This window comes from Manis pentadactyla, chromosome 4 (genome assembly GCF_030020395.1).
Source record: "Manis pentadactyla isolate mManPen7 chromosome 4, mManPen7.hap1, whole genome shotgun sequence".
NCBI lineage: Eukaryota > Metazoa > Chordata > Mammalia > Pholidota > Manidae > Manis > Manis pentadactyla.
This window is the reverse complement of record NC_080022.1, coordinates 170,825,672-170,839,228: the sequence shown is the minus strand read 5'-3', so window position 1 is coordinate 170,839,228 and position 13,557 is coordinate 170,825,672. Positions and strand designations below refer to the sequence as shown.

General features: G+C 44.0%; 2 protein-coding genes across 6 annotated transcripts in view; both read right to left on the bottom strand.

Moving 5' to 3' along the window:
• COASY (Coenzyme A synthase) overlaps positions 1-13,557 on the bottom strand; it is a 131,578-nt gene that overhangs the window by 21,381 nt on the left and 96,640 nt on the right. The window lies entirely within an intron of this gene.
• Positions 11,234-13,557, bottom strand: part of ATP6V0A1 (ATPase H+ transporting V0 subunit a1) — a 61,974-nt gene continuing 59,650 nt past the window's right edge. For all 5 annotated transcript variants that reach the window (XM_036883112.2, XM_036883113.2, XM_057501501.1 and 2 more), the window contains one exon: positions 11,234-12,802. In XM_036883112.2, coding sequence (XP_036739007.1) covers positions 12,709-12,802 — 94 coding nt within the window. In that variant the 3' untranslated portion in view covers positions 11,234-12,708. The remainder of the gene's footprint in view (positions 12,803-13,557) is intronic.

Genomic DNA, 13,557 nt, shown 5'->3' with positions numbered 1-13,557 from the left:
CGCACACATGAGGACGGGTCCTCCAAGGCTCTGAGCCCCATGGCAGTTTCAGACTGCCAGTGGAAAAATCAAGACACGAAAGAGGGTGTTTCACGGCCTTTGGGAAGTGACACTTGGAAAATCACTACAGTTCTGACCCACCATACCTAACCCATAGTTTTGTTTTACTGAACCAAAATGGGAAACCAGACTTAAAAACAAAAAATCTCGTGGCACCAAACAACCCGCCTCCAGCTAGTTGTCCGAGGATTTGTAGAGCTTATACTTGTCAGTGGCTCCCTAACTGGAAGAATTTACTAAAGGAGATCTTGATCTGAAATGGCCAAAATGGAGCATTTTCAAGCTAATGGTCTTGCATTCACAATTAGAGAAAGTTGGCTACAAGTCTGAACCACCTGAATGGGATGTATTTATTGGTTGGTATTTAGAAATAGCCAAGGGGAAATCATCTTTAAATCTTAAGAAGTGAAGTGCACCACCTTCCAGCTCTAAAAAACTATGGTTCTGGAAGCTATGAGTGTCTAGTAAAAATGGCAAATCTTACTAAGTTTGTTTGTGTTCTGAGAACTTGGTTTAATAACTGTCAGGATGGGGACCCTATGATAAGCAGCTGGGGTCCTACCAAACTGCTGCCAATCCAGAATAGCTATGGGCATTATAAGGAACATTCCAAATAGATAAAATCATTAAAGAAAGAACTCAAAAGCAAAATCTTCAAAACTTCAGAATAGCTTTATTCTAAGTTTCATTGCAAAAAAACTAGTAAGAAATTAAAGATATGAGGTACTTAAACAAAAAACTAAAACTGAGTAACTCCAGCTGCTACGTTGGTCCCTTAACAGCCAGGGGGAATCTGGGGAAGGGTTCCTAGAAATACCTGCAGAAACCTGCAAGAAGTGGAAATTCTTAGCAGAAGCAGCTTTCCTGAAACTGTCTAATGTCCAATCGAGGATGGGAAACAAAATTTCACATTGTATCTTCCTTTCCAAATACAGGATCACTATGTCTCGGGAATAGCTAGTGCCTTCTTGCTTACATTGTTTTACATCCTAAAATCTGGCTTTGGCTTTCTGCTTGCATGGAACATGGAGGTTATTAGTTCTTTTCTTTAACTGTCTTTGGGAGTGACTCTGGATTTGGGGAAGGTGCTATCCTTCTTCGGATCCTCTTTGATGATCCCTCTTACATCCAAGAGGTATCATTCAATATTTAATGTTTGTCCTGGCTTAAAACTGACAAGATATGTAAAGGAAATTTTAGTAGCTCTCTAGTAAAAAGAGAAGTTGGTCAGATTGGAAGCTGGTATGTAGAACCTCATAGGAATGTTTAAGGTATTCTTCCCTAAGGTGAAATTAGAACTGTGTACCCAGAGGGAGAGAAGCAAACTGAAGATAATGTAGGTGGATAAAGCTATGATGTCATTTGAGTTACAACCCAACTGAGTTGAGAGCAACTGTAAAAAAAAAAACTTTTTTAAATAAATTTTTGCAAAACCAAAAATGTAAGTGTAGAAACAAGTTAAATTCCATCTATAACTCTTATCTAGATCATCCTCAATTCCTAAGACTGAAGAGGAAAGAAAAAATGGAAAAGAGGCTTTTTTTTTTTTAGATAATTGTTTTTTATTGAAGGGTAGTTGACACACAGTATTACATTAGTTTCAGGTGTACAACACAGTGATTCAACATTTATATACATGATAATTCTAGGTACCAGCTATCACCATACCAAGTTGTTACAATATTTTGACTATATTCCTTATGCTATACATTACATCCCGGTTACTTATTTATTTTACAATTGGAAGTGTGTACTTTTTTTTTTTTGTGAGGGCATCTCTTATATTTATTGATCAAATGGTTGTTAACAACAATAAAATTCTGTATAGGGGAGTCAATGCTCAATGCACAATCATTAATCCACCCCAAGCCTAATTTTCGTCAGTCTCCAATCTTCTGAGGCATAACGAACAAGTTCTTACATGGAGAACAAATTGAAAAGAGGCTTTTTTAAAAACACAAACAGGTATAGAAGCATCTTTGCCCAGAATTAGGCACAGCTTTCATAAAGGTGCTTGTCCAGAACCAAATAATAAGATACAAACCTTAAGTATCTTCTCCACAAATAAGAGTAGAAAAAGCTCTAGCCATCTGAGTGAAAACCCTAACTTATTTCACTTGCCAGAAAAATTTGGATCCAGTTGTTCCTTTCACTAGTAAATTTCACATTATCATTCCTGTCCCATGGCTCAAAGATTTTTAACAGTAAGTATGAAGTCTCTGATTGCATCTGTTCTTATTATGTCTATGTGTTGCAGATATATGGATTTTTTTTTCCCTACCTCCGGACTGTATTGGCATCGTTAATTTGTAAAGAGCTCTATTTAATTGGTTTAAAAATAAGTGATTAAGCACTTCCAAATCTCATAAAAATAGTAACTAACCCAAATGCTTTTAAGTTTATGTGATCTATAATAAGTTCCAATATTAAAGCTAATTGTTTAATAAAAACAGACATGTCTTTAGAGTTATTAACATTATGGATACTTTAGTTTTACCTAGGTTCACTAAGAATAAGTTCATGTTATCTCTGTTAACAAAACCTGTCAACAATAATTTGGTATGATAAAAACGTTTACTTAAAAATAGCTTCCAAAATTTTTTGATAACCTGAAACCTTAAAGTTTCTCTAAGTTAAATTAAATGATGGGAAGCCACTGAATATCTAGAACATTTCCAAATAAGATAAAATGCTGAAACATTAATTGCTAAACAAGTCTAAGTTTACCTACTTTAATCTCATTACAGAGAAACTAAAGATATATTTGGGTCTGTTAGTAAACTTGTTTGAACTTTATTGAAAGATTGTACTATGAAGAAGTGAATATTTCTAAAAATTATGAAATGTATTCATAAATTTGCCAGTCTAAGGAATACCAGTGTAACAAACAGTTCACAATTGCTAATTGCTTAATTTTTCCCAGAAATTAAGGTTTCTAGAAGCTAACAGTTCTAGTAAGTGTAATTAAAGCCAACTGAAATAATGAGGGAAATGTCACCAGGCAAGAAAAGCAAAAAGTGTGCTTTGGGTAAAAGAAGGTATGAGAAATGGAAGTGCATTTTATTGAAGGAAAATAAGTAATTTTGTTCTAAAGTAAAGGTGGTTATTTAATGAGGGTAAACCTAGGAGAAAATCTGAAGGTAAAAAAAAGTTGTAGAAGGTTTGTGAAAAGAATCTTGAGAAAAGAATCTTAATGTGTGATCAAGCTGGCTAAGATTAAAATGAATTTACTTTAAAATTATTTTATTAATATCAAAACGTAAGCTGGTACAAAATTAAAATTTAGTTTTTCTCTATTAAAAGACAAAGTTGACCTCCTCTTCATAATAAGAGATTGTGAAGGGTTTCTCTCTGTTCTTAAGGTCATTGCCTAGAAGACAGAATTCTGTGTTTTAACAAGAGTTTCCTGTACTTCCTAGTATCTTTATCATCTGATTTTTGATTACTTAAGAAAAACTGAGTCTTAAGATTGAAGGAGCTCAGTTTTGTTAGCAACTGCTGTATATGCCAGTGAAGCTTTTAATTGTCACTTTGGTTAAGTAAGTATTGTTTCACAGTGACCCATGATGCTATTTGACCAAGTGTTTTAAAACCTTGATAAAATTCCTAGAAATCTGTAAGTCATGGTACAATGTTACCATTTGTAATTATTCTCTTACCTTCTGAAACAGCAGTCATTAAAATTGAGGCTCACCCTAAAAAACTGAACCTGAGTATCAGGGAAATGCCCTACTTGATTTTCATGTAAGGGCGGCAAGAACAGTCTAAAGGTTATGGCACGCATGGGTGAAGTCCAATCTGCTTCTATGAAATAACCCTCGTTGCCAGACTTCGGCATCCTGATAGTAGCATAACAGCCTGCTCCTAATAAGATGGGCTAATAATGGTTATAAATCAATGAGTAGTTGGGGCTATGGACAACAAGATGGCCGCTTAGTTCTTCCCTGCTTCCTGGCAAACTCCCCTTTTGGTTTTTGCATTTCTTTGTCCACCTTAGCACACTTAAGGAAACTATTTTGGTTCCCCAGAGGCTCAGACCTCCTCCCTTTGGACTTTTCGGACACCCACAGCTGGACTTCATTCAACTGTCATTTAGCACCAGTCTTGTTATTTTATGTATATCTTCTGGATGGGGTGAAGCCTTCCTCTGCCACAAGGCTGATGCCCTCACACTAGCAGAGAAACTGTTAGGAAACATACTTTCCACTTGGGGATCACCTTCTGTAATCTCCAGTAATCGAGGCACCCACTTCACTGGGCATATCATACAAGCTTTAATGAAAGCCTTGCAAACTTCTCAGCCTCAAACTTAAAATTTCTAAACCTGTCGAAACTACTGGACTTCCCTGGCTGAAGGTATTACCTTTGGTTTGCTGACTATTCACAGCCGCCCCTTTTTGAGAACAGAAACTCACTCCATATGAGAGTCACTGACAGAACAAGGTCTGAGTTTACAGCCTTTTGCTGATCTTGTGCTAGTCTGCAGGTTTTTAATGTCTTATGCTAATGCCTATCATCAGGTTACAGAAGACTTCCCAGATCCCATTCAAAGGATCTTGTTGGTCACAGACTAGAGCCTGATGACAGGGTATTCCGGAAATGTCATCAGAAGACAGCTCTTGAACCCACCGGAAGGGACCTTACCAGGTGCTTCTGACCACTGACACTGCTACAATGTTAGAAGACACTGAGCCTTGGCCACTTAGTTCACAGCTGTAGATGACTCTGTTTGACATCTGGTCTCTGAATCAGATTAACGAGGGAGAGCAGCAGCTGATAGCCATGTAGACTGCTTCTGAACAAGATGATGAAGACCATACTTGACATGAGGCCCTTTCTTCTTTTCCTTTCCTTTACTCTGGAATTGGCCTAGATCTGTAAATCTCAGGACATTGCTAAGTGGGGGCAACCTCTGGAATTTAGAACAACCTTTTAAACTAGGAGAGAATCTAACCCTGCTCCTAACTTTTCACAGGCAAAGTAAGATTTCTCATCAGTCAACGTCCCTAAATTTGCATCCCCAGGTTAGCAAGGCCCTTCCCACAGCTTCATGATTCCTTTTGGCAGGTCCCTGCTTCCCTGGCTGGGGACAAATGTAGATGAGGGTACAATCAGGAGCCTCTCCTTAATTCTTGAAGTTATTGCAGAATCTGCTGCTGAAGCATCATCTGTCCAAGAGATCCTTAGACTCTCTGGCCAAAGTTGTTCTTGGTAACAGGATAGCCCTTGATTATCTTTTAGCCGAACAAGGAAGTATCTGTGCTGTGGCTAATGCTGCCTGCTGTACCTGGATTAATGCTCCTGGGATGGTTGAAACTTGGTTACATAGGATCACTGAGCAAGCTATTTGGCTTGAAGGGGTAACTGCTTATTGTATTTGGATTGGTTTGGTTCCTGGAGACCACAGCTCTGAACTGCACTCCAAACATTGGGAATTATCCTGCTTATAGTTATCATAATAATCGCCCTGGCACATCATATCCTCTCAAAAAGCTTTACATGTGTATAAGCAGCCACTAAGCACCAAGCAGATGACCTCCCTGAGAATGGAACTTTGGAGAACTGAAAAGAATGACTGATGAGGACTGTGAACCTGAAGTTAACCTGTGAATATCGTAGGAGTAAAGCAAAAACATGATCCAGGACACCACTCACAAGGAACAAGGAAAGCTGCAGGAACTACAGTGGTAGGTGAGGGGCGCAGATACTTTAAATTTTAATCACCTCTTTCAGTTAAGTGTAGAGTCTGATCAAAAGGGGGAAATTGTTAAAAGGAAAGACAGGCCCAGCATGGTGTCACTTCTTCTTGGCCAAGTCACCAAACTGGGGCTTAATACCTAACCTAATTAGAGTTTCAACCTCTCCCAGAAATGAATTCGGTCAGGAATTCTGACCAGCATCGATAAGATAATGTCACATATTCCCTCTCCATCCCTAAAGGAAGATGGGGGTTGCTAATCCACCCCATGAAATCTTATCCTCACCTCCTCTCACACACATAGATAGCGTGGGAATGTGTACTGCATGATCCTTTAGGACACTAACTAGATGTGTCCACGTCACAGTGCTTGATGTATTGATAAATGTAACCTCATTCCTGCACGTACACCCTGCTGTAGGGGAAAAGGATTTAAATTATCTTCAAAAGAAGGGGCTTTAGAGCAGTTTATCAGAACACACTGATGGGCTGCTCTGGGGCCATGGTCCGCAGTAAGACTATGAATAAACTCTTAAATAAAACAATCATGCTGATTTCAGTCAACAAAGGTCAGGACGTTGGAGGAGAGGCAGGCCATGTGAGCTCTCCATTTGATCCTTAAAGGGTGGCAGCAACGGGACAGGGTAGGAGTTACCTTCATTTTACATATTGGGAAACTGAGGGTGAGAGAAAAGAAGTGACTTGGGCAAGATCCATAACCACTAGGAGAGCAAGGTGGGGACCAAGAACCTGGACCTCCAGACTCCCAGACCAGCGGCATTCTTGCTACTTGCAGGTTGCTAGACACTGTCCAGAGGGTTGGCAGCACATCCAAAGCCTGAGCCCACGGGTGCTGGGGCAGGAGCGTCACCATTACTCTGCGCACGGCATGGCACACTCTCTCATCTTTCCCACCAGGCTGGGAACTCAGGACAGTAGTGGGGCTGAGTGAAGAAATGAAGGTACATGGACAGGATGAAGTAACAAGCATTTAGCACTTGCTAAAAAAAGGATGAGGAAGATGTGTTGGTATTGATCTGGAATGTTCTGCAAACTACATTTTAAAAAAATAGTTAACTCTAATTTTTTTTATTTTTTTTATTTTTATTTATTTTGGTATCATTAAGCTACAATTACAAGAAGGACATTATGTTTACTAGACTCCCCCCTTCACCAAGTCCCCCCAACATCCCTGTTCACAGTCACTGTCCATCTGCGTAGTAAGATGCTGTAGAATCACTACTTGTCTTCTCTGTGTTGCCCAGCCCTCCCCGTGCCCCCCCAACACTATACATGCTAATCGTAATGCCCCCTTTCCCCCCACCCCCCTTATCCCTCCCTTCCCACCTCTCCTCCTCAGTCCCTTTCCCTTTGGTAACTGTTAGTCCATTCTTGGGTTCTGTGCTTCTGCTGTTTTGTTCCTTCAGTTTTCTTTTGTTCTTATACTCCACATATGAGTGAGATCATTTGGTACTTGTCTTTCTCCACCTGGCTTATTTCACTGAGCATAATACCCTCTAACTCCATCCATGTTGTTGCGAATGGTAGGATTTGTTTTTTCTTAGGGCTGCGTAATATTCCATTGTGTATATGTACCACATCTTCTTTATCCATTCATCTACTGATGGACATTTAGGTTGCTTCCATATCTTGGCTATTGTAAATAGTGCAGCGATAAACATAGGGGTGCATCTGTCTTTTTCAAACTGGAGTGCTGCATTCTTAGGGTAAATTCCTAGAAGTGGAATTCCTGGGTCAAATGGTATTTCTATTTTGAGCATTTTGAGGAACCTCCATACTGCTTTCCATAATGGTTGAACTAATTTACATTCCCACCAGCAGTGTAGGAGGGTTCCCCTTTCTCCAAAATCTTGCCAACATTTGTTGTTGTTTGTCTTTTGGATGGTAGCCATCCTTACTGGTGTGAGATATCTCATTGTGGTTTTAATTTGCATTTCTCTTATGACAAGCGATGTGGAGCATCTTTTCATGTGTCTGTTGGTCATCTGAATTTCTTCTTTAGAGAACTGTCTATACAGTTCCTCTGGCCATTTTTTAATGGGATTATTTGCTTTTTGTTTGTTGAGGTGTGTGAGCTCTTTATATATTTTGGATGTCAACCCTTTATCGGATCTGTCATTTTCGAATATATTCTCCCATACTGTAGGATACCTTTTTGTTCTATTGATGGTGTCCTTTGCTGTACAGAAGCTTTTCATCTTGATATAGTCCCATTTGTTCATTTTTGCGTTTGTTTCCCTTGCCCGGGGAGATATGTTCAAGAAGAGGTCACTCATGTTTATGTCTAAGAGATTTTTGCCTATGTTTTTTTTTAAGAGTTTTATGGTTTCATGACTTACATTCAAGTCTTTGATCCATTTCGAATTTACTTTTGTGTATGGGGTTAGACAGTGATCCAGTTTCATTCTCTTACATGTAGCTGTCCAGTTTTAATTTTTTTTTTTAAAGGCTAAATAAACAGTAGTTGCCTTGGGTGGGGTCCTGGGATGCTGGGGTGGTGGGAGGACTTCCTTTTTGTAATAGGGCCTTTGTACCATGATACATTTCATTACTTTATCTGTTAATGTGTGTGAAACAAGTGGGCTGGGCTCTCCATCTCTATCTCTCTTGTTCCTGTCCAGCCTCACCTTCTGCCTGTGCACCCCAGAATATCTCCAGGGTCACTTGTCCCTTTCTGCCCTGCCAATTGATTTGCCTGTCATAGCCCCGCCAAGATCCCACCCACCTGGCCTGAGGAGGAATGAGTCCTTCCATGTCTGGCCACCAGGGAGCAGCCCATTCCTAGGACATGCCATGGGTGGACTGGGGAGCTGGGAGGACAGGCAGGCCATTCTCAGACCTGATGGGGGCCCCAGCGACCCTTCCACCCAGAGCTCATGGTGGGGCAGAGAGAGATGCAGTCCCACCCAGCTCCCCAGTGAAGGCCAGGACAGAGACAGGGGCCTTAAGGTGGTGATGGGATTGTCTTCCAACTCTGTAACGGCGAGCCACCCCAAAACCACTCTATCCTATGCTGGTTCCAGGACCTCAGGATGGGGAGCATTCGCTAGACAGTGGCACACACTCATTCAGCAGATGTCTGGGGTCCAGGGATTCCACAAGAAGGGGATCAGTGTAAAGGGCATGATGGTTGAAAACAGGAGCAATGGATCCATCCAGGGTGCCTACCTCAGGGTTCCTGGGACTTCCCACACCCTCTGAAACCCAGTTCCTGGTCAGTCTACCTTTAGTTGGCTGGGTTGGAAGCAGTCCAAGGTCAATAGACCCTGGGAGCTCTGCTTAGCCAATGACCTAGTGGCTGAGGTCTTTTCAGCTAAGCTGGGGGGGAATTTCTTCCCATGGAAGCCCTAGGCCTCTCTCCCCCTACCTCATTTCATTGATATATACTGTAAAGTTTACCAATTTAAAGTGTACAATCCAATGTCTTTTTAGTATATTCAGTTATGTAACCACCACCATAATCTAATTTTACATTTTCATCATCCCGCAAAGAAATCCTGTACCCATTAGCAGTCACTCCCATTTTTATCCTGCCCCCAGCCCCATCCAGCAGCCAGTCCTAGGCAACCACTCATCTGCTGTATACATCTGTCCATTCTAGCCATAATTGGAATCATGCATTATGTGGCCCTGTGTCAGGCTTCTTCGTGTAACGTTTTTGAGGTCCACTCATGTTGTAGCTTGTACCAGCACTTCATTCCCTTTTATTGTAGAAGAATATCTATTGTATGGATATACTGCCTTTTGATTATTCATCCGCTTATAGATATTTGGGGGCTATTTGAATTATGCCACTGTGAACACTTGTGTAGAAGTCTGTGTGCATTTTTTTTTTTTCATTTTTCTTGAGTAGATACCCAGAGGTCAAATTTTTGGGTCTTATGTTAATTCTGTTTAATATTTTGAGGGATTGCCAGACTTTCAAAGCAGCTGCACCATTTTACATTGCCACTGGCAGTGAATGAAGTTCCTATTTGTCCACATCCTTGTCAACAGTTACAATTGTTTCTCTTGTACTATATACAGCCTTTTGCATGGGTGTGATGTGGTATTTCCTCATGGCTTTGATTTGCATCTCCCTAATGACTAATGATCTTGACCATCTGTCATGGTCTTGCTGGCCATTCAGGTTTTCTTTGCAGAAATGCCTATTCAAATACTCTGCCCAATTTTAAATTGAGGTATTTGTCTGAGTTGTAGAAGTTCTAGATAACAAGTCTCTTATTAAAGATACATGATTTGCAAATATTTTATCCCAGTGTGAGGGTTGTCTTGATTCTGTCCTTTGAATCACAGGTTTTTAATTTTGCTAAAACCCAACTTATCTTTTTACCTTATCTAATTTTGTAGCTTGTACTTTTGCTATTTTATCTAAAAATCACTGCCTAACTCAAGGTCATGAGGATGTGCTCCTATAGTTTCCCCTAAGCTTTAGTTTTAACTCTTACATTGAGGTCTGTGACCCATTGTTGAGTGATTTTTGTATACAGCGAGGGGTCACAGCCCAAATTTGTTCAGTCACATATGAATACCATTTGTTGAAGACTTTTCTTTCTTTCCCCATTGAATTAACTTGGCCCCATTGAATTAACTTGTTCAATTGACCATAAACATTAGAGTTTATTTCTAGACTCAATTCACTCTAGTCCATTGATTCAAAATATCTACTCTTAGTAGGCCTCCCTTTTTGAGTCAGTAGCAGAGCTGAAGCTAAAAGAGCTCCTTTACCCAAATTTTCACTCTGGACTTTTTGAGAAGTCAGGTGGAGGCGGGAGGTGTTGCCCCCAGGACCTTTTCCCAGGCAGGTGGCCTGTCAGGGAGGAGGGACTGAGGCGGGGATAGGAACATGAACCAGACAGGGCATTCCAGCCCCTCCTCCAGCAGCCTGCCACCCTGCAGCTCACGCTCCTGCACAGCCCCTGCCCTGGAGGCTTCAGGAGGGAGGGTGGAGGCAGGGTGCTGGAAGAGCAGCTGCTTTCCATGGCAGTTACCAGGAGAAGGCGCCCTCCTGCTCGGCCCACTTGCTGGGTCAGTCTGCATGCTCCCCTGCTGCCTCCTGCCTCAGCACCTCACATTCTCCAGCTGCCCTGAGGAACCCCGCACTGAGCCTCCACTTACATCAAGGCCAAGGGCATCAGGGCTCAAAACAGCCCAGCTGCTAAGCCCTCCCTGGTGTGGAGAACAGGAGTGGGCCCTAGCTGTTTGGGTGTGTGTGAGGGGAGGGGAGAAATGGGCCCTCAAGTCCCCTCCCCACCTTGTGTAGTGTCTGCAAGGTTGCCTTGGGAGTGGGAGGGAGCCTGGGGAACTCGAGATAAGGTGAGAATTCCACAGACCAACTGCCTGGCCAGGGCCACTGCCGCTGTGGCCTTTGAACACAGAGAAGAGCAGAAATGCTGGAGAGAGGTGGTAGGGGTGTGACACAGGGACTGTGGGCACAGACAGGCAGCCCCTTGGTAGAGTCAAACACACTTTATTCAGCACAGGAATGTCTGAACAGCAGGGCCTTGGCAGGGTTCCTGACAAAGAACTCTGCTTCAAGTCCCACTGTAAATGGAGCAAAGTTCATCATGTAAACCATGGGGAACAGCGGGGAGGGGGCTCTGCACAGCTCTAGGTTAGGTCACACTGGCCAGTACACAGGGAAACTGGGGCAGGTGGCCCGCGCCTGGGGCCAGCCCAGCCTGGGAGCAAGTCCAGTGAGCAACTCTAAGTAACTCAGTCGGAAAAGCCAGGGTCAGGGGAGGGCAAGGGCCTAGCAATTCAGGACATTATCTCGACTGCTGAAGATGGTGGGGCTCAATTTAGCTGAAGCAGTCAGGGCTGCGGCACCAACATATCATTAAAAGGCCCTAAGATTCACATAGCCTGGTGTGGGGTGACAGGGGAGGGGGTCCTCAGGGGTGCTCACATACCACAGGGCAGGGTCATGCTGCTGTCACAGTCACATGTGACTGACAGTTGCCTCTAATAAGCAAACTATGACCTGGACCTTCCTGCCCAGGACCCCACTCCCTCGACTTGGGGTCCGTGCGGAAGTGCCTAGGGGCACTGGAGAGCACAGCAGGGCTGGCCCTCCCTTGATGACTGGAAGACCCGCACTCACTACTCATGACTGGGGGTGGGGAAAGGTCTCAGGATCTGTCCCAGGGGCAGGCATTTCAACCCTCTGCCCAGAGGGCGTGCTTGTGGCAGGGCCCGCATGGCCTGAGCAGCAGCCAATCAAAGGAGCCAGCCGGCACCTGTTTTGGGTCACTCCCAGCCACACTGTGTTATGCTGGGTGCATGTGAGGCAGGTGGTGGAGGAAGGAGAGGGATTTGGGAGGGAGGAGGAGAGGGCGGGGTTAGGAAGGTGGTGCTAGGTGCCCTGGGACCCTTGGGGGTGACAGGGAGAAGCCATGCACCCTGGCACAGTTGGGTCCAGCTGAATCCCTGATTAACATGTGCTCTGAAGACCAAAGGGGAGGTGGGCAGAAACCCCATCTTCCTGGCTCCATCCCTGCTAACCCAAGAGTGCTCCCACCCTCAACCAGCAACTGGAGTGGCAGGAGCTGGGGCTCAGCCGCCTCCACGGGCGGAGGGCTATGTGTAAATGCACAAACTGGTTCACCACCTGGGGACGGACGGAGAAGGGGCTCTCTTGGCTGGACTGAGGTGGTGAGGGCAATGCTGGTGCCCAGTGGGTATGAGTGACAGCCAGAGGCTGTCTAGAAAATCACTACACTACACACAAAACTGGAGGTGACGGGGACCCAGGGAGGGCTGGGTCTATCTAAATGTCACATCTAAATGGGCAGGCAGCTGGGGGAGAGGTGATGGGGATGACCCCTATGCCCCACATCCAGGGAGCACAACCAACAGGCAAGAGGGACACAGCTCACCACTGTGGAGGGAGTGGGAAGGGCAGCTGGGCACACAGTCCCGCGAGGGGCTCACTCGTCAAACTTCCCTTCCCGAATGTGCTCGAAGGAGAAGGGTAGGAACTTGAAACCGTTCCCGCTGTAGAATTTATTCTGGAACTCGACCCTGGGGAGAGGGAAGAGGAAAATCATCAGTTCACAGAAACCTCTTGAAACCTTTTGGGAGTTCAGTTGGGCTAGAAAAATGCGCCAACCCCATGTTCCCCAAAGCCTCCCTTTCCTAGATGAGCTTGGAAAAGCAGCCCAGAGCCTGGCCTCCTTCCCACAGCCACGCAAGCTTGGTTTCTGAAGCTCAGGGCCCACCCTCGGCAAGAGGGCAGTTACCCCAATGCCTTGGTCTGTCCTGCTGAGCAGTGTTTACGCAAAACTCTGCAAAGCTGTGTGCAAAAACAAGTTCAGTTGGCCTGAGTCTAACAATAATGAAGAGGAGATATCCCTCTCCCGGCAGGGGCTCCCAGCAGGCTTCTAAGGGAAGCCCCTGGGCGCTGTGAGCTCAGCTCGGGGAACCCTGGCAAGCACCATGGTTTTCTTGTTTCTTTCTTTTCTTGGGGGGAAGAAGGAGAAGGGAGGGTTGTGCATGAACATTGGAGGCTTTCAATTTAGGGGAGGAAATTCCCAGGAAAAGGGGGGAAGTCAGGAAGGGAAGTCTTCTCAAAGCAATGGCAAAAATATTTTTCAACTACAAAAACATCTGAGAAAGAATTCTTCTCTTGGGGACCAAAAGGAAAAACAGAGCCTTAACTCCCTTCCCAGGCATCTCAGCATCCATCCCTGATGGTGTCCCCGGGGCCCTTTCAAACTCTCGGGGACAGGAAGAAAGTTTTGCTCCTGTAAGCAGAGTCAAGCTGCTCGGCTTTGCTC